We start from the raw sequence: 19649 nt of genomic DNA on the forward strand, positions 1-19649 counted from the left end.
GACACCTTCAACTCACTCAGATGTATGGACATACTCCGGGAAGCAAGAAAACCCAACACCAGATACTGCTATTCCAGTAAATGGAAACACTTTATCTGGTGTAATGCCAAGAGCGTCAATCCCATTGACTGCTCTCCTACACACATTGTATTGTACCTGACCCACTTACTAGATTCATTACTGGTTTTTAATTCACTGAAGGTTCACTTAGCTGCCCTCTCAGCCTACACTACGTCACAGCAAAGGGTGTCATAGTGGAAAATACCAGTTAACAAGGCTTTCATGGAAAGGGTTAAAAGGATTCACCCCCCATTTCTAACCCAGCTCCCGGATGGGACTTAAATGTGGTTCTAACTAGACTTATGGGACCCCCCCCCTTTGAGCCTATGCACAAGGCTAGTCTGAAAGACCTTACCTATAAAACAGCATTCCTAGTGGCTATCACGTCTATAATAAGAGTGAGTGAACTACTAACCATTTCAGTACTAGACCCTTTTGTTACTGTTCAGAGACAAGGTGGTTCTGCGCACTCATCCTAGATTTGCACCCAAATGTATCTCTAAGTTCCATGTGAACCAATCGATTGAACTGCATACTTTCTTACAGAACCCTATTAACATGGCAGAAAGAAGCCTACACACACTAGATGTGCGTAGAGCAGTCATGTTTTACCTGGACAGAACTAAACCACTGAGAAAAACAAACCAATTTTTCGTTTCAGTGGCAGCTGGTAGAGAAGGGGATCCTGTCTCTAAATCAGCAATCTCTAGATGGATTGTCAAATGCATCACACTCTGTTACACTCTTGCTAAAAGAGAACTGCCCTTCAAGCCTAGAGCGCATTCTATTTGAGGCACTGTGGCTTCCATAGCATTGATTGCAAATGTTCCCCTAGAGTCAATTTGCAAAGCGGCAACCTGGAGTTCTGTACACACCTTTACAAAACACTATTGCCTAGACACTCATTCTAGGTCTGATTCTCAGGTGGGACAAGCAGTACGAAGACATCTTTTCACTACTGTTCCTTCTCATTACCCACCTCCAACTCTGGGAACTGCTCGCTAGTCCTATGCCCAGCATGTAATTCTAAGGAGATTAACGAGCATCAGAAGACATGCATTACTTACGGTAAAAGCATTTCTGATGATTGTATCTGCTTAGGTTCACATGCGCCCACCCTTCCTCCCCGCTCAGATGGAAGAAACATAGACGTCTTACTACTTTCTCTCTTTTCTGTACTCACTCACGTTAGTCATAGGCTCCCTCATGGCAGAAAAAATACAATCGGAGGGACCTCGACGCGTGAGGGATTTTGGGTACACTACAGGTCATGTAGGGATAGTGTTGCAGGAACGCCCATGTCGACATCCCCTTTCGATTCTCGAAAGTCAAGATGCAATACTCTGCGGTGACCACTGGATGTCGGACTATATGCACAGCATGTGAATCTAAGCAGATACAATCATCAGAAATGCTTTTACCGTAAGTAATGCATGTCTTAACCTCTCTGAGGTTACAAAGGTTATGCAGAAATTATGAAAAAGCCCCTCGTCCTGATATGATTCTGAGGGGGAACTACTTCTGAGTGAACTACACATTTGGGGTCTATTTCTTACTACTTTAATTTAAGTTTAAGTTGGGTAAGTTTAGTCCCCTCATCGTGAAATACTGACGTAATTATCCTAATAGTCAAGGAGGGGGAAATGTTCTGCCCTGCAACTACCACCCTATTTTATTACTTCATACAATTGCTAAAATGTATGGTAAGGTACTTTTGGCTTGACTTGAATGGTGGGCAGACGAGCATAGTATTTTATCCGATTGAAAGGGTGGTTTTAGGAAGAGGAGAGTAACAGTAGAACCGGCTTTTTCTACTAATGGCCTGAATTTTTAAACATTAAGAATCTCTTTATATTGTCTTTGTTGATTTTAGAATGACCTTTGATACAGTAGATCTGAACTGTGACCGGTTTTAAGAGAATTGGGGCTGCCACCTGTTTACTCAATGAGCTACCAACACTGTATTCGGAGACAAAATCGAGAGTCCGATATGCCCAAGAGGTGAACCCCCACCCCCTGCTCCCTCCTGGAAAATAAGGTGGTGTGGCAAGGTTGCGTTTTGGCACAGTTTTGATTTTTAATTTATATCAAATTGCCAACCAGAATTCAAAAACTTTACGGCGATGCCAATATTATTGACAGAGAAAGTCTGCCTCTTATATGCGGATGATGTTGTTCTTCTATCCAAAGTCCCTGCTTGTATGAAAAACCTGCTCCCTGCACAAGAGGACTTTAGTAAGGATTTTAATCTGGAAATTAATACCAATAGAGTGGCAATAGTATGTCACCACCCCAGTGCCAAGAAAGTGAAACCAAATGTTATGCTCAATGGTCAAAACACCTCACCGCCCCCCCGGTTGGTACAGTCAATTCATATTCAAAATCATGTCCCAAATGTGGTACAGCTACCGCAAATACGATCCATATGTACTGGGAGTGCCCACCAGTTCATCAATTCTGGAAGGAAGTGGCAAATACTATGAACGCCATACTGAATATGAACATTCCTGTCACACCGCTGAAATACTTACTAGGAGACATCGGGAAAACATCCGTCAAGACCCGCAGACTATTTGCAGTGGGAGGAGCCGTGGCCAAACGTAACATTCTCAGAAAACGGAAGTCCAAGACCCCTCCTACACACGACGGCTGGCCCCGGGACCTAATCGCCACGCAAGACTGTGAAGAGACCTATATAAGAGGGATCTAAACCACTTCCAGACCCAAAGATATCTGGGCCCCCCTCAGAACATATCTACCGACTACAGAAGACTCAACGGAAACAGTGGATATTGAACTATTACCTGAATTACCCTCTATGGCAGACTCCTCTTTCCCCTTCCCCCCACACCACGTGTCCAACATACTGTACCTCACCCCAGGTCTGCACCATACTTACAAACCTTATTGTTCTCAATGGAAATGTGTCATCCCCGTTGTGATGTTATGCCAGTACTAAATGAAGTTTAAAAAAAAATATACATTTCCATCTCCACTAATGGTTTTGGAACAAACCACTTAATCAGAATGAAAGTATTGTGAGACAAAGGGCCGGGAACGCTCTCCTGTTTACGCCCAAACTTTGCAGGCGATCTATTCTTCCCGAGTTGTACAAAGCAACAATGCACTCAGCCGCGTTGTGGTTCAGAGATGTGGGGCAGATAGGTAGGTTGGGTTTGGCAAAGAGGATATTCAAATAGCAGCTGTTAGCAAGCCCATCATCAGCTCAATTTATTCCTACTTATGAGAGTGGCCATTCGCCTGTACTTATACCAGGTAATTTTGAAGCCCTTCCTCTTCTTGTTACGCCTGAACACTAGCCATGAACTCATTTTACATAAAAGAATACTATGATCTATCGCATGTGATTTAATTTGCAGCCATTGTAAATGGTTGACATTTGTTTAAAATATGTTGTCTGAACTCAGTCTTAAATATTTATGGAATGAGCCTGGCAATATGGATGGAAAAACCAAAGATGATACTGCAAAAGCAGCCTTTTGATGATTGGGCCCTGTTTCATTGCTAAAATCCTAGATGCTTTAACCGTTTTATATCTGGACATAAAAAATAACTGGGGCTTGAACGATATCTATAGATACATATTGTTAAGGTTTTGGCTGGATATACATTCCCTCTAGCAGTTTTTGCCTGTAAATGGGGCCAAGGGAGCTTTAAGTGTGGACCGTATTGCCATGATGTTGTTGAAACAGTTGCTCTTTTCACGTTTTTCTGCCCCCTATATTCAACGCAAAGAAAAAATGGATTAGACTGGCGCTTACGAAATATGAAATAAGACCGAGGTGGCACTGAGGTTTTTAAAAGCTTGTAATATAAAAGAAGCAAGTATTGCTTTAGCTAACTTGCTTCATACTGCATTTTTATTTAGGAAGATGGTTCTGAACTGCCGATGAGACAGTTTCTTATGGTTTTCCGCTACTCCAAAAAGTATATTCGGTCACTATGTAGGATGTAAGAGAGAATCGCTACGCATGTCAACTTTGTAGAAGGTGTGTTATTTTGTTTTAATATTAACCTAATAATTTAGTTTTTTAAATATTTATAGTAATGCGTTGTTTTTAGATTGCGATTATTAGTTTTGGCTATTGGGTGTTGCATGCAACACCTATTAGCAGAACTATTGCATTAGAGTACAGATGGGGAGGAATGGCATGTGCGATGGGACACAGAGGTATGGCATATGTGGAGGGATACACAGTCTATAGGTGTTTGTTATTGAGCCCACCCATTGACTGCCCTTGGACATTCTAAACCCTAAGACCTTTCCCACCCAGGTCTTGCCTCTTTCAGTACAAAACCCCTCCTCATGGCAACTCTTTGAGCCCGCTTTAATCAAGCCCCATCATCAAACTGTACATGAAGTACATGCACGTGTTTTTTCAAAGCAGCCTTCTGAGAGTCAATTACTTAGTTGGAGTTGTAAACCCTCTACTGCTGTAATAAAATGTCTTTCCAGGTCTGTCGGCAGCCACTCGATTTAAAAGCACTCTGTGTCCTTCACTAAAATCCTGTTAACCAGCATTGGCAAAGCCAATAGTTTTGGCTTGTGTGTGTATTGGGCATTTGTCAGTCATTGCTATTAGATTCCCAGGTACTCGCACCTGCTACCATTAATGGCCGAGTAATGTCACGAAATCTGTGCATGGCAAGTGCCTTTCCCATGCCTACACAGAAGTCCAAACTGTTGGAATTGCCAATTCTTGTTTTTCTTGTTTCTATTTTACTTCCAATGGCAGGAATGAAATTGACTATATTTTTTGTATGTATTCAATGCTATTTGTATTTTGATTAATTTTTTGCCGAATAAAGTTTTCATAGGAAGGCAAAACTGATCACTTTGCTAATGCCTGTTATGAACAATTATTGATAAGGTCGGATTCGCTTGCAACATGCAAAGCCAGTGTAATGGCACTGGAGAGGGAAGAGCCGGGCCTGGCCGTAGACACTGTGATACCCAAGCCAGAACTATACAATTATGCATTATTTAAATGCCCCTGCATCAGCAGATTGACAACAAACAAGGTTCAGGTAATTGACGCAACCATGCCGCAGATGTCTAGCTTGCTCTACTAAAAGAGAACGTGTTGCTCCCGGTAGAGGAATAAAATAGACCTCTGATCTGGGCACCTATCGCAAACTTTGTGAAGGAAGAGTGGAATTGTTCCAATCATTTGCACCAAAGTAAAATCTTTTCCAGGTGTGCATATGCATTGAAGCAATACAGATTTGCCCAGGGTCAATGTTTTTGTTTCTATCGCTTTCTCAATGTATTCATACATTTCTTTCTTTGCACTTCACATTGCCAGCGTCCTGTCGTATCTTGTCCATCTGCATCAAACTCGTATCATATATGACGCGCTCTGCCCTAGAACCTCTGACCTCGTTCCCTACCATCACTCCTCCCCCACTTCCCTATTCTCCCTCCTATTTCCCCCCCTTGCCTTTTCCCTCCTCCTACCCCCTTGGAAATTTGGGTCTGAAAATTGAAAATGATTTCATCTTCCCTTGACTACCTCCTCTCTCTCCCTTCCTCCTTACCCTTCCCCTCACTCTTTGCCACCTAGGTAAATTGTTCTACATATTGTTTCTTTGGTTTGTTTCATGATTGTATATATGCTTCTTTCCTTATTCTTGTATCTTGTTGTTATATTGTAAAGCACTTTGGATTAAAGCGCTATATAAACCTAATAGACATAAACAAAACTTGCTGATCACGCCTACTGGCAGAAGATGGCAGTTTCAGCCACTGCCCCATGCAATGCCCCCAATAAAATATCAATATCAATGCTTCAAAATCAATGACTACTGTATTGTACCTTATTTTCCAAGGAGTTCGGGCTTGTGGTGTAATCTAGCAGTAGACTACTTGGAATGAGGTAATCAACTACGTTAGAAAATCAGTACTCGTGTGGCAGTGTAATCTGGGAGCAGACGTGCATTTCAACTACACCCCTTGGCTGCTGGTCAGCAGGATATGGTGCTGTTGTTTACAGTGAAGGCAGGCACTGCACAGAGGAATACATTGGCAAATTACCTGGACAAAATGTGTTGTAGAAAGGAGAAAACAAATGGAAATGGTTTCTTCCTATGATCGTTTTCCCTTTAAGCTTTAAAGTCTATTCAATTCGCCTTCATTGAATCAATGTGGTGAAGTAAATACGTCTTCAAAGTTGTGTATGTTTCTTACTTGATCTATTTTCTTTGCATGAACAGATCAACATGAAAGACCAAGAACATGCCAAGTATGTAGAGAATCACATTTCAGTGAACGACATGAAGGCCTTTGTTTTTGAAAGCCGGGAAGATATGGCGCTATTTCTGAAAGAGGTAATTGAGCGATTCTGTAAAGTTTGTGGTTGCCAATGGCACTTCGAACTCATATCTCATTTGTTTCAAGATTGGAAATAGTTTTCAAACCTTTTTGGAAACCTCATCATAGTGGTGTGGGTATTGCAGTAGATAAATTGCAGGCCATGTCATCTAATAATGTACCCCGGAAAGCGGGCAAGTGAGTTAGGAAATACTCATGTCAGCAAAAGTTGAACATAGCAATCAAACGAAAAATGGACCAGTAGAACGGGATGACACTGAATTACTTCAATACATATCAAATTTTAATCAATCAACTCATAACAAAGCAATATTTGTATCATAAAATTCAGTAAAAAACAGTCAATTAATTCCTACAGTCACAACCACATACAGAACTCATTCAAACATTTGTCTATAAAAACCAAAATGTAATTTCTAAACCAGTGTGTATTGTATATGTTACCAGATGATTTACACAAGCGTCTACACGTTTTTCTGTCACGAAGACCTTCTTCAGGATGTAGGGCATGGAGAAATCACACAGCCTTTTCTCAACATATGTAGGCCAGTGGTCAGTCTAAAAAATAGATAAAAACTATCAAAATAGAAAACAGGTGACTGATAATGTCACAAATGTGTTATTAATCAATAAACACACAAGCCCCTACGCACCCCCAAGTGCTCGGTGATACTTCACAGTGCATTTGTAGTAGCGACGAATGGTATACACCTCGGTACTCCGTATTTAGCCGCATTTGTTACCTTGTTGCAGTGGAAATTAGGGCAGTTTCCTGAGTATGTGGCTATTTGAATTATTTAAAATATGCATGTGAAGGGAAATACTCCCTATTAAGGAGTTCCTCTGTTTTCTCTGTAGCTTCGTGGACTATTTACTTATGGATGCTTGTTAGGAAGTAAAGGCATTTCCTCTAAGAACATCTTGTGGTTCTAGGGTGCAATTGGCAATCATAGCCTCTCCAAGATCTCCACTCTGCACAATTGGTGCTTGTAAGTGTTTTTTTTATTGTTTCTATCACTCTCGTATACAGGAGTCAACACTGCGTACTCGGGTGTATTTCTAGAGTGCTTAGAGTTGTTTCTGTTGGTTCCACAGGTTTTCGACATATATACAGATTCCAGTGGAAGATTGATTTCTGCTGTCCCGTTCACCATCCCTTGAGTTGGAACTTGGGGGTGAGTAGGGGCTTGTGGGTTTATTGATTAATAACACATTTGTGACATTATCAGTCACCTGTTTTAAGAAATAGGGATGACACTATTTTGATAGTTTTTATCTATTTTTTAGACTAACCACTGGCCTATATACGTTGAGAAAGGGCTGTGTGATTTCTCCATGCCCTATGTCCTGAAGAAGGTCTTCGTGACCGAAACACGTGTCAACGCTTTTGTGTGAATCATCTGGTTAAATAGAATACCGGATGCAAGACGACACCTGATATTATGGACTGGGTCATTGAGAAATGTGACAATTGAAATAATTTGTGTGGCAACATTACCAATACACACTGGTTTAGAAATTACATTTTGGTTTTTTATAGACGAATGTTTGAATGAGTTCTGTATGTGGTTGTGACTGTAGGAATGAATTGACTATTTTATTCATAGACCAGCGCAATGCGCCATGGTCACTTGGCCAGTTATGTGTAATCGTTATATAACTACAGGAAGCACTCAGTTGCAAATTAATTATGACAGTCAATAAATGACATCCCAATGCCATTAGACCAGGTGTAATAAGATTTATGCTCTTGAATAAGAGATAAATCAGGCATTTCAGATAAAAAGAATTCCATGATTTTGTGCCAGGGGTTGAAACCATTGACCGTAGTTGTGTTAATCAAATGCAGATCCCTTTTATTAAGGTCACCTGCAAGGACAATGTGAGTAGTAGGTGATCTCTTGTACCAATGGGAAATACAGTTCATCAAAATATTCTGTATACCTCTAGTTTTTACACCACATGGAGGGTCATATATATGGATAATCAACATTTTATCAGATTGATTAAGAGGAAGTGACATGATTCCCATCAGGACATAAAGGGATTTTTTCGTATTTAAAAGGGGGGTGGTCAGTTTTATGTTTGCCTTAACACCTATGGCCAGACCGCCGCTGGGCCGCCCCTTCTTGGAGGGAATAGCATGATTAAAAAAATGTGAAAACCATCTATGGCAAATGGCAGAGTACACCATGTTTCCTGTAAGATAAATATATTGATGTCCTCTAGAAACGTTTGGCCCTTAATATGCTTCAATGAAGAACAAAGTCCCCTTGTGTTCCAGGATAGCCAGCGGATGGAAAAAGTTGCTCCGTCAGGTTAATTTGCACCAGTTTGGGGGCACACCGGCATCCAATACTGGGTGTCAGACGTGTTTTCACGTGCAAAAGTACTTTGAGTTTGCAATAATTGCAAAACTGCACGTTCAGAGTTCTGTCTTCATGGGTTTAACCATAACAGATTGCTGTTTGACTGCAGTTTGAGGGGGCCTTTTGGTCTTTTTAGATGCAATTAGAGTATATCCGGCCTGTGTCAAAATGTCGGCATGAGTTTTCAAAAGAGAAACCGTTAGAAGGGACGCAAATTCTAAAAGGGCCCAATTTGTAGGGCTGTGCCATGAAGGTAATTCAATTTTCCATATATCAGTGGTTTGAATTATATCAAAATATGGCAGCTGTTGAAAAATAGACAATAAGACGGTCCTATTAAAAAAAAAAAAAAGGGCTTTGGGTAGTTGGGTTGTTTTCTTCAAGAATAATCCACGTTCCCTTATCTTTTAATGTGTTGGGGTGGATTATTGGCAGCACGATTTGTGACTCTGGCTGAAACTGGTTTTCCAGTGCTTGAGTGCCCTTCTACATGCCCTTGTCTGAGTCAGTATCGAAGGTGTGTGGTGCACATGCTGCGAATTCTAAGCCCTTATATAGCTGGGCTTCTTTTGCTTTCAGACCCGTGTTTTGTGAGCAGTGATACAGTACTTGCCCCCCAATTTTAAGAGGCCCTTTAAGGTATGCCTGTCTAACAGAACAGTCTGTTGTGCTTTTTTGAAATAGTGTGCCGCCTTGTTAATTGCTGTGTTTGGCTTGAGGAGCTTCATTCAGTTTTGTCCTTACTGGTATAACCAGAGGTTTTGATGGAACTGGAAGAAAATCAGAAATTGGCAGTTGTTTTTTGTTACGCAGAATTGCATAGAGTACCCTCTGGGACCACTACACACAATTAGGACTACAGGTGTTAGCCAAACCAACCTTTGGTATTAGTTTCTACCACACAAATTCTGGTAGCAAGCTGAGCAGCCAGGCTTATCTCAAGAGTAAATGTGAGCAGTACAAGTAGTTACACAGAGGACTTTCAATCACAATGGTTCAAGTAAACACTTATACTCAAGGTTTCTTGGTAAAACACTTATTTATTACACAATTATTTAGAAAACATTTCACTAGTAGAAGAAAACTTATTATATACCAATACACTTCAATACAAAACTCTAAGATTTTGTGACAGTTTGAGCTCCCCTGAAATAGGAGCCAAGTGGCAGTTCAGTTACTTAGAAGTGAGCAAAAGGGACGAGTTTAGTAGAATAGATCACATATACTTGTTAGACAGTGCAAATAGTTTCAGTTCACCAGAGGAGTTCAAGTCAATGGGTCAGGCCAAAGTCAATGGGCTAGTGTTCTGGATAGGAAAGAGCAGTTCTGGTATCAAACAGTAAAGTCTTTGCAAACGTTCTCAGAAGTTGTTTAGGCGAAAAAGGATTATATGTCGAGTCACAAGCTGATTAGGCCTGTAAATTGGGAAAGTTTCACGAACATTCACTGCAAAAGTGGCTTTCTCTCAATCGGGTTGGCACAGTACCTTAGTATGAAGAACAAAATGCAGCTGACGACGTTGGTTCATGGCAGGTCCTGCAGATCTCACTGTTCCTCAGTCGTGGGGACAAGAGGGAGGACGTCGGGACTCCTGCACTGCACGGGATCGTCAAAAAAAACAAACAAGATGGAGTCACTTCAGTTCCAGTAGCTGTAGCTTCAAGCACACAAGCTGGTATCCCTCTCTCTGATTAAGCCTAACCAGCCTTGAGAATGGTATCCAGGTGGTTTATGAGTTGATTGGTCCCACCAACTCAAAGGAAGAAGTCGTCCTTGAAGGGGCTTCTCGGTCGAGATTAACTTGGCCATTCGGACCTGCAGCAGGGCTTCACCGGGCAAACCAACGATCCAGGAGTTGCAGCAGCTGTCCTCTTCCAGCTCTTCTTCGGTTCTTTTGTTCCAGTGGTCGACTCTGCTTTCCAGTCCAAGAGATTGCCTTTTAAACATTTTTCTCCTTTTCCATTCCAGCCTAGCTGTCACTCACCCAGCAGGGTGGCGGTCCTTGCCGGAAAGATAGCCAGCAAATCACACCAGAGTGCATTTGTGTCTCCTATGAGACTAAGCACAGGGAGATTCGGGCACCGCCCTCACTTCCTGCCCACCCCAGACACTCAGATGCCAGAGGCAGTCTTCAGTCCTGAAGCCTGCCAAAGGCACACGAACAAAGGGACAAAACCTGGTTTGGCGCGCAGAGACAAACACTAGAAGGAGCTTTCCAAAAAGAAACAGCGAAAAAAGAAGACCGGGACCTGTTTAAACAGAGGGGCTTAAGGTGCCATCTTGAAAAACATGGCTCCTGTGATTTTTAGCTACCGGTGTTGGCGGTCGGGAAAAATCATGGTAGTTCGTTGTAAAACCACTGCCACCAGCCTTTTCAATAGGAAAGGGTAGCATTTGACTGCTACATGAGTATTTAGACACAGGGAATACTATGTAACCCCTCCAGCACTCCATTGTAAGATGGCGTGTGCTGGGTCTAGGAATTTGAAAAGACTAGTAAAGTCAATTTCACTGTACATTCTCTGGGAAACGGTAGTTTATCCCAGAGAAGGTATCTAAACCTTTGGGTAGTCTAAAGGACATCCGTGTCACTGCACTGAGGGTGTTGTGTAACACACATGAAAAGATGATGCCTATGGAGTTATCTAAAACTCCATAATCAAAGCACACAAGTGAAAAACACACATCAAAATACATGAGTGGGAAAAAAAACTCTTTCAAGGTAAAAAAAAAAAAAGGCCTTAAAATCCAGCAAAGTTGCTGGGTGTCTCTAAGGTGAAGGGAATTAGTACATTTATGAGAATTCTCCCTAACATTTATTTTTCTGTGCCAGTTTTAGTTCAGTAGGTGGGGGGATGTGCACTTCTTCAGAATCCCAACCCACTGAAATTGATTTCTTTTTCTTATCAGGAGGTGACAATGTGTTTGTCGTCTTTTTCCCTTTAATTACAACCTGCCCTTCAATTTGGGGACATAAGAGACTGGTGGTTGCTCAGTTTGTTTTTATCGAACCCTTCGTGATTGCTTGTTGTTTAATAATTTCATTTGTTTTTGTGTGTGAAAAGCACGAGGAGGTCGAGCAATTGGAGCAGCAGGGTTTTGCCCTTATGCTGTGCCTCCATAATCAAGGCCAGTGTTGAGGATTGAACATCCATTTTCAAGGCCATATCATCTAATTTGTCCTTGAATAATGGCTGGCCGTCCTTGGAGCTGCCACTTTGATCAGACCCATCGATCTCACTATTAGTCTTCAATGGTGGCAGAGTCATAATGGGAGGTGAATTTGAAAGGGTAATGTAAATTCTATCCTCCAAATTATGATTTTCAAGTGTGGTAGGTTCACCACCCATGGAAGCCCGCTTAAGGTTAACCACCAATTTTAACAACTAATTGTTATCTATTACCTGTGAAAGGTCTTGATTTTTTCCAGTGTAACTGAAGAATGGCAGGGCTCAGTTGGACGCTTTGCTTCAAAGAAGGCTGTGATGTCAGCTTGGGACGATGGTGCATGGGAAGCGCCAGTTGGCATTTCGTGTTTACTTTATCTTTTCTTATTGAGGCATTTTTTTGATCAGCGGCGCTGCGCAGTGTCGCTTTGCGGGTCATTTTTCAAATTACAAGAAGCAGACAGTAAGTGGTCTTACCTCATGTACTGAAGCTGTGAGAAAGCGTTGGGTGCTTTATAGGAAGGCTCCCAAGTAAATTGTCAAGCAATACAATGCCTCCGGTCCAGAGCAGCAAATGCAAGAGATAATACCATGCAATAATAACTGAAGGGAGCAGATATTGGATCCGTAGTTATGGGGGAACCAGATTAAGCAAAGAACACCAGGCACTCAGCCACACTCACGGCCGGCTGAGAGAAATACTAATTTGGACCTCTCACAGGCTTCAGATGTTTCATGGTGCCACGATGCCAAAGACGAAAAAGACTTTGCACCCGACTCCGCTCCGCGTTGGGTCTGGTGTTTGAGTCAGCTGCTTCTCTCTGGTCCACCTCCAGAAATCACGGCAAGCAAGAAATGACCTTGCCGACACCTGAGGACCAGAGTGACTGTAGGAAGAGGAAAGATCTCAGCAGCACCCTTTGCTTTGAAGTTAACAAAGATCAATTAAAATACACGGAACCCCTTCCAGTAGATTCTGCATTTGATCAAACAGTCTAACATTATGTGTGGCACTTGATCCCGGGCGAACGGCAGTTTGTGTTGTGTGCAAAATATTAGTTTTCTGCTCATTTTTGCATTTCTGCCTGGATACATGAGGCAAATAACTTCCCTGTTACCTCTAATGAAAGCAGCTGGTCATTTTCGGGCTCCAGTCTGTCCCCCTTCTTGTGGACTGGCAGCATGATTGCACTTTGCCAGGAGGGTGGGACCTCCTTTTAGCTTACATACCTATCAAATAGAATTTTAAGAATTCCTGCCCATTCCACAGGATTTGCTTTTAAAACCACATTTGACAGCCCATTTGGTGCCGTGGCTCGAGAGCCCTTAAGTTTTACTTTGGCAGAATGGATTTCTGCCGGTGGAACATTCAGGGGCCAATGGGCATTTGTCTTTTGTTCACCAGGAGAGGGGGTATAGTTGGACATGTTTATTTTTATGGAAAGTTGTCAATTTCCATGCCGGGACAGGATGACCTAGCTTCCACTGCCCAGCACCCTTTATCTTGGACAACATTTGCTAGATGTCTGTGGTATTTTTGTTACACAATGCGGTTAACATCTGTTGCCACTACTTGTTTGTCTTCGAAAATGTGCGCCTAGATGGCCACTTTTTGTATGCACTTCTGTGCTTGCTAATCTTGCTTGCTTTTTCCTCTGGGTTAGCTGAGGATTGCAACACTTTCCTGGTGTTTCTCCATAACTGTAGTCTTTCCCCTTGCACCTCCGGGTCAAAAGGGTACGTGTGCTTGTTTCCCTGAACCAATAAATTCCTGTTTCCTAGGGACTGAGTATTAAATGCTAGAGTGCTTAGACGATCACCCATCTCAGCCAAACCATTTGTTTAGAATCTGTGTAGTTCGTGTCTAAATAAAAGTAGTGTTGCTCTAGGAGCTCTACAAATATTTCTTGGTGTCCACCTTATTCGATTTCCTGAATTATTAATCTGGCTCCCTTCTCCATCCTGTTGCCTTTTTCCCCCTTCTCCCATGCTCAGTATCAACATGGCATGGTCACTAAAATTAGTTTTCCCAACTTCTAAAGACATCACTCTCTCTGCACACTTGTCACTGGCAAAAAAGTAATCTAATATGGAACAATTGTTATTCATAGTCCACATACATTTCCCGGGTGAGCATTAAAATCCATGTCTTCCCTTTTGCGTCCACTCTGCTTTTTACCATGACACTTGATGGTCATACCTGGTAACAAGAACCACGTCCGTCCCGGTCCCGGCAGCTAGCATTTTATTGCCAAGCCCCCTTTGAGTACTTGCACAAAAGATTGTGCTCTGTTTGCCCTGATTTTATTTCTGTTGACTGGCAGTCACTTTGTTACGCACAAGTGATACTTGCTTCTTTGTTTCTTTCCTGAGTGGCTGGCAGGAGCTCCTCCCCCATCAACCAGCTTGTCAAGGTTCCCACTGGTTTATTTGTGCGTTCTTGCTTCCATGCTGCTTTCTTCTTTGAGCATTTTTTATTCTGTGGCATCGGAGGAATAACAGTGGAGTTTAGGGGCTCGGGTGAGGGAGCTTTGAGTCTCTTGATGCTCATTGTTTTGACTGACCGCGGCTGGTGCTTTAGCACGTTTTGCCATCCGCCTTTCTCTTCTGGTCAGATACGGGGAACTGATGTGTGAACTGGCCCTCATGTTGATTGATGCTTCTAATGGGAGATAAGGTTTCTTTTTGCTTTTTCTTTGCACCAACAGGTGATTTTTGGGAGACCTGCTCAGTTGGTCGGATTTCATTTGTCCGGTTTCTTTCATCATTTGCTTTAATTTTCGCCTCCAGGGATTCTAGGGTCTTGCCTTGTTTTTGTACACAGTCTAGTATCAGCCCACACAGCTTGAGCAGTATTTGCACTGCAAATTGCACCACCCCTGTGGATGACCTGTTTGAGCTTGTTTGTTCCAACTCTTCACTGCCACCAGGAAGACTGATGTATGCTTCTTCCTGTAACAAAGCATGGAAGAGGTCTGGGGAGGCTGAAAGCAGCGGATTCTCGGCTTGGGTAGGCAGAGATGGAGGAGGTGGGGGGAGTTTTATAGGTTCCTCAGCCAGAGGCGGCTCCTGATTTAAGTCCTGGTCCCGTATTTCAGTTTGACATTCCCCATTTACCCCTCCAGTGGCCTGTAGTGACTAACATGGTTCAGGCAAAGAATTGTTGTCTATGTCCCCAAAATCACCCGACCAAGAAGTGTTTTTGGCCTCGTTCGTTTTGACCATTTCTTGGCCTGCAACGTCTTTGTCTTACTGGTAATAGTCTGCAATTTCCCCCCTTTTTTGTGGTAGACCTATTCATCCCTTGATTTGACTTGGGAGAAGCCTCCCTGTGGCCCATTACGTTTCTCAAGCGCGTATCAGCACGTGTAACAGTTTTAGAGTACGGCTTACCCTTTCTTGTATAGTGCGTCTGTGATTTCGGGTATGCTTTTCCAGGCATCGAATGCTTTTGTCTGGGTGCTGTAGTTGTATGCTGATGCCTGCAACTGCCGCCAAACGCAAAACACTCTGGCACTCTGCGCTCTCCGCAAGAGGACAGTGTTTTAAGTGGTAAGTCACGCCTTTGGCTCCAACAACACTGAAAACCGACTGTTGGCTCATTTAAACTGCTCTGGCAGGAGGCTTCCTGATTTTCAGGACACAGTGTAGCCAAAACACTCTAACACTCTGATATGCTATCTACAACTGGCTTTAACCAGCACCCTTGCTGCAGCATTTTGAATTCTTTGGAACCCATATCACAAGTTATCTGACTGGGTGTGGGCAGAGGAGCTGGAAGATTTGGAAATCCCACAGAATTCACTGCAGGAAGATGCAGACGAATGGGATTATGTCATTACAAAGCAGAAGCGCGGTTCCCCTGTTGTGTCTTCTCCACCTAATGACATAGTCTCATTCAACGTGATAATAAGCAAGGCTGCACAGATGTTGCACCTCGAGGTGTCAACGGAAGAGAAGAAATTGGTGCTTTTGAGTGAAGGAGAAGGACCACCGCTATTCCAATGCTCGACACCATATATGAAACTGGTGAGGCTATACTTAATAGCGCATTATCTACACCAGCCTGACTGGAAAAGAAGTATGAAGACCCGGATAGCTCACCACTGTGCCTCCGAGCCACCTACAGCCAGACTCGGAACGGTAGCAGCCAGGAGAAAACTGGCTACCCTGGCATCCCCACTCATACCTCCCCACCCCCAACAATGAGTGCAGAAAATTGGAGGCAATTGGCAGGAAGGTATCCACTTTATCTTTACTGTCGATCAAAGCAGCAAACTCTCTTGCTGTGACTGCTTGCTATGATGAGGAGCTCTGGCATAAGATTAATACATTCATGGACGATATGCCAGCTGACCTTCAAAACAAGGCTCAGGCAATCGTAAAATGTGGAGAAAATACATCAGACCACATAATAGATGCTGCAGTGAATGCAGGTTTTAGATATATTGCACACGGATCTGTCCTTCGGTGTCAAACTTGGATGAAGGCGACCAACCTTTGGCCAGAGGTCTAGGTGCAGATTCTGGACTTCTGATGGGCAAGAGCTGTTTGGAAAAAGTTATTGATGACCACTTTAAGGCAATCAAGACCGACAGACACTGCAAGAGTGATCAGTTCCCTGAAGTACCGGGAGCGCAGACCGTATCACTCCTTCCAAAGGAAAGAATGAAAGTTTTGATCATCATCAAGCAGAGGATGCACTTCTCAAGGGTAAACATCTACTCGTTGTCATCGAGGTAACGGGCCCCCCCCACAAAGTACAGTGCGCAAAGGGTCAGACAGGGTGCAGGCAAATCACAGCCCCAGACGTCCAAGCATTCCTGAGTTACCAACAAACCCTCTCCCACACTGCACCTCAGTGGGAGGGAAGGGTAACCGCCACACACATAACTGACGGACAATCATGTCAGACAAATGGGTGCTAGAGTCTGTCCTCGGTTAGATCCAGCACAGCTACCGGCACGGGTGCCAAGGGCATCCAGTCTACCGCAGCTTGCTTCATGGTTGTGAGTCGGGGTGTTAAGACTACCGGCCATCCGGCTGAGGGCTCAGCGCCTACCAGTGTGTTCTCTGAGGTCGAACCTCTGTTTCCTCTCATGTTTGAGGCCTCTCTTGGCTCTGGGCCTTCGCGCCCCCCCACCCAGGGGGTGGCTCAAGTCTTAAAAATGTCGGAATGGCGGAGTCTGCCAGGCAGGCGGCCATCTCAGATCCAGCTCCGGGCCCGCCAGTGCTTTCGCCCATCGAATGGGCTTTGCAGGATGATCCTAGCCCCCTTCCCTCTGGAAGCGGATCCTACGGTGCAGGTTTTTGGTCCCCTCAGGGGTATGTCTCCCCATCACAGCCACATGGCCACATGCACTAGGTGCCTGAGCGCTTTGACCAGGAGCGAACGCCCAGCACCTCGGAGAGCCAGGCCCCTAGGGACCCGGCGACTTGTGAGGACCGCTTATTCAAGCGCTTCCTCTTCCTCATGTGTTCCCCACCAGATGACGCGGCCTCTGAAGGACATTGTGAAGGAGGTCATCCCGCAGGCGGGACCGCCCGACACCCTTCCTCTGCGTGCTCCTCCTTTTCCTCCTGCACTCCCAGTGCCGGTCCCTCCACCTGTTCAGACCCTACCGGCCGTTCTGACCCCTCCACCTCCTCCTGTACCACCAACGCCTCTGCCTCAACAGACGTTGGACCTGTCTGTGGCTCCTGGGGTGGGGGGGCGCCCTGCAGGTACCTGTGTCCCAGGGCCCGGATTCCCCTTGATCTGTGAAAAGGGGGCAGGGGGACGACTGAGGAGTACGATGACTTCCAGGACGAGGAGCCCTCGCCACCCGTTAAGGCCTTTTATGACCGCCTTCCGGGCCTGGCTGAGTTCTTGGTGTTCCCTCTTCCCGAGGAAGCCCCCCAGCAGTCGGGTGTGCTAGCATTTCTTGGGGGAATGCACCACAATCCGGTGTGTCATTCCCCTCCAGAAGGATGTCCTGCAGGTGGCGCAAAAGGTCTGGGAGAAGCCATGGGCCAATGCCCAGATGAAAAAGAAGTTGGACAGGTGGTTTGGGGTGACGGACGGAGAGCCAATCCTGCTTGCCTTCCACCTGCAGCACCATTCCTCTGTGGGGGCTGCAGCTTTGGATTCTAAACAATTGTTTTCTTCGTCTTCTTTCACGGGAGCCACCTCCCAGTTGCCTCTCCAAGGAGGACAAAGTCCTTGAGTCCTTGGGAAAGCGCTGTTACTCCATCTCCGGAATACATTTGTGGCAAACAAAAGCTGTGGCGGGAGCTCGGGAAATTTCTGCTGACCACCCTTCGGACAAGCAAGCCTCCTTCAAGGCCGATCTGGCAAATGCCTGGGCCATTGCGCAGGACCTCATAGTCTTCTGTCTCCCACATTGACACAGCCAGCGGACGGCTGTGCCTTGGGGTCGAGATGTGAAGGACGGCATTGGATGCACGGCACAAGGTTTTCCTCTGACTTGCAGGAGCGGATACTGGATCTGCCCTTTGAGGGCGTGAAACTTCATCGACGGATGAGTTGGCAAAGGAGAAAACCTCCACTCAAACTGTCAAGTCTTTGGCCATCCTAACAAAACCAGGTCAGAAATTCTTCCTTCAGTCCCCAGGTCAGGACTGTGCTACACAGAGGCCTGACGGGTCAATCAACAACAGGAGGAAGTATAGGTTTTTCCACTCCCCCTCCTCTGCTCGCGCATTTGAGTCAAGAAGCAGTGAACCTGTGGATCCTATCGGTAGTCTCCATGGGCTTCAGTCTTCCTCTTCCTTTGACTCTACTACCCTCTCCTCTTTGTCAGATCGGGTCCCCGGCTCTTTTACGGGAGGTCCTTTTGCTCCTGGAGATGCAGGTGATAGAACCAGTTCCTCTTGTAGACAGGGGCTTCGGTTACTATTCCAGGATTTTTGCGGTACTCGAGAACAACCCGGCTGGCCTTAGGGTAGTTCTGGACCTGTCATTTCTAAATCTGTCTTTACCGCTGGAACGCTTCAAGATGATTATTCCTGCGAAGTTGAAGAACGCAGTGGCGGACCTCCTCTGCTCAGAGGGCCATCATCTATACCTTTATTTGGACGACTGACTGGTGAGGGCGGGGTCACCCGGTGCACTCCTGCCAGAGGTTGGTGGATATCATTTATCAGCAACAGAGTTTCCCCTCAACCAGAGGAAATCGCAGTTATGCCTGTCTCAGTAGCTGGTCTTCCTAGGGGTCCGTTGGAATACTACTGGTGCAGCGGGTGTTCCCCACACCTGAGAGGCTTATGTCCCTCCGCAAGGTGGTATGACACTTTCTGGCCAACTCCACCACCTTGGCATGGTGGTTCCAGCACCTCCTGGGCCTAATGGCCACCTGCATTCTCACTGTACAGCACGCTCGCCTCAAGATGAGGCACCTTCAGCTCCACCTGGCGGCCAATTGGGTTCAGGAGATGGGGTCTCAGTCGGACATGATCCCAATACCACTGTTCCTGCTGCCCGATCTTTGCTTGTGGCAGATGGAGGGCAATGTCTCAGTGGGAGCCCCCTTCACCCACCCGGATCCTACCCTGGTGGTGACGACGGACTCTTCCCTCTAGGGTTGGGGTCTACTCTGGAGGGCTATGCGATTCATTAAGCATGGTCCTGGACGAAAGCCCTCTTGCATATCAATCTGCTCGAGCTCAGGGCAGCGTGCCTGGCCCTCAGGGCTTTCTTGC

General features: G+C 44.9%; 1 protein-coding gene across 1 annotated transcript in view; it reads left to right on the forward strand.

Moving 5' to 3' along the window:
• Positions 1–19649, forward strand: part of SMC5 (structural maintenance of chromosomes 5) — a 1384551-nt gene that overhangs the window by 549867 nt on the left and 815035 nt on the right. Inside the window, exon 11 of the mRNA XM_069625793.1 lies at positions 6295–6408. Within this exon, the coding sequence (XP_069481894.1) occupies positions 6295–6408 (114 nt within the window). The remainder of the gene's footprint in view (positions 1–6294; positions 6409–19649) is intronic.

The sequence above is a fragment of the Ambystoma mexicanum genome, chromosome 6p (assembly GCF_040938575.1).
Source record: "Ambystoma mexicanum isolate Mex_15411 chromosome 6p, UKY_AmexF1_1, whole genome shotgun sequence".
Taxonomy (NCBI): domain Eukaryota; kingdom Metazoa; phylum Chordata; class Amphibia; order Caudata; family Ambystomatidae; genus Ambystoma; species Ambystoma mexicanum.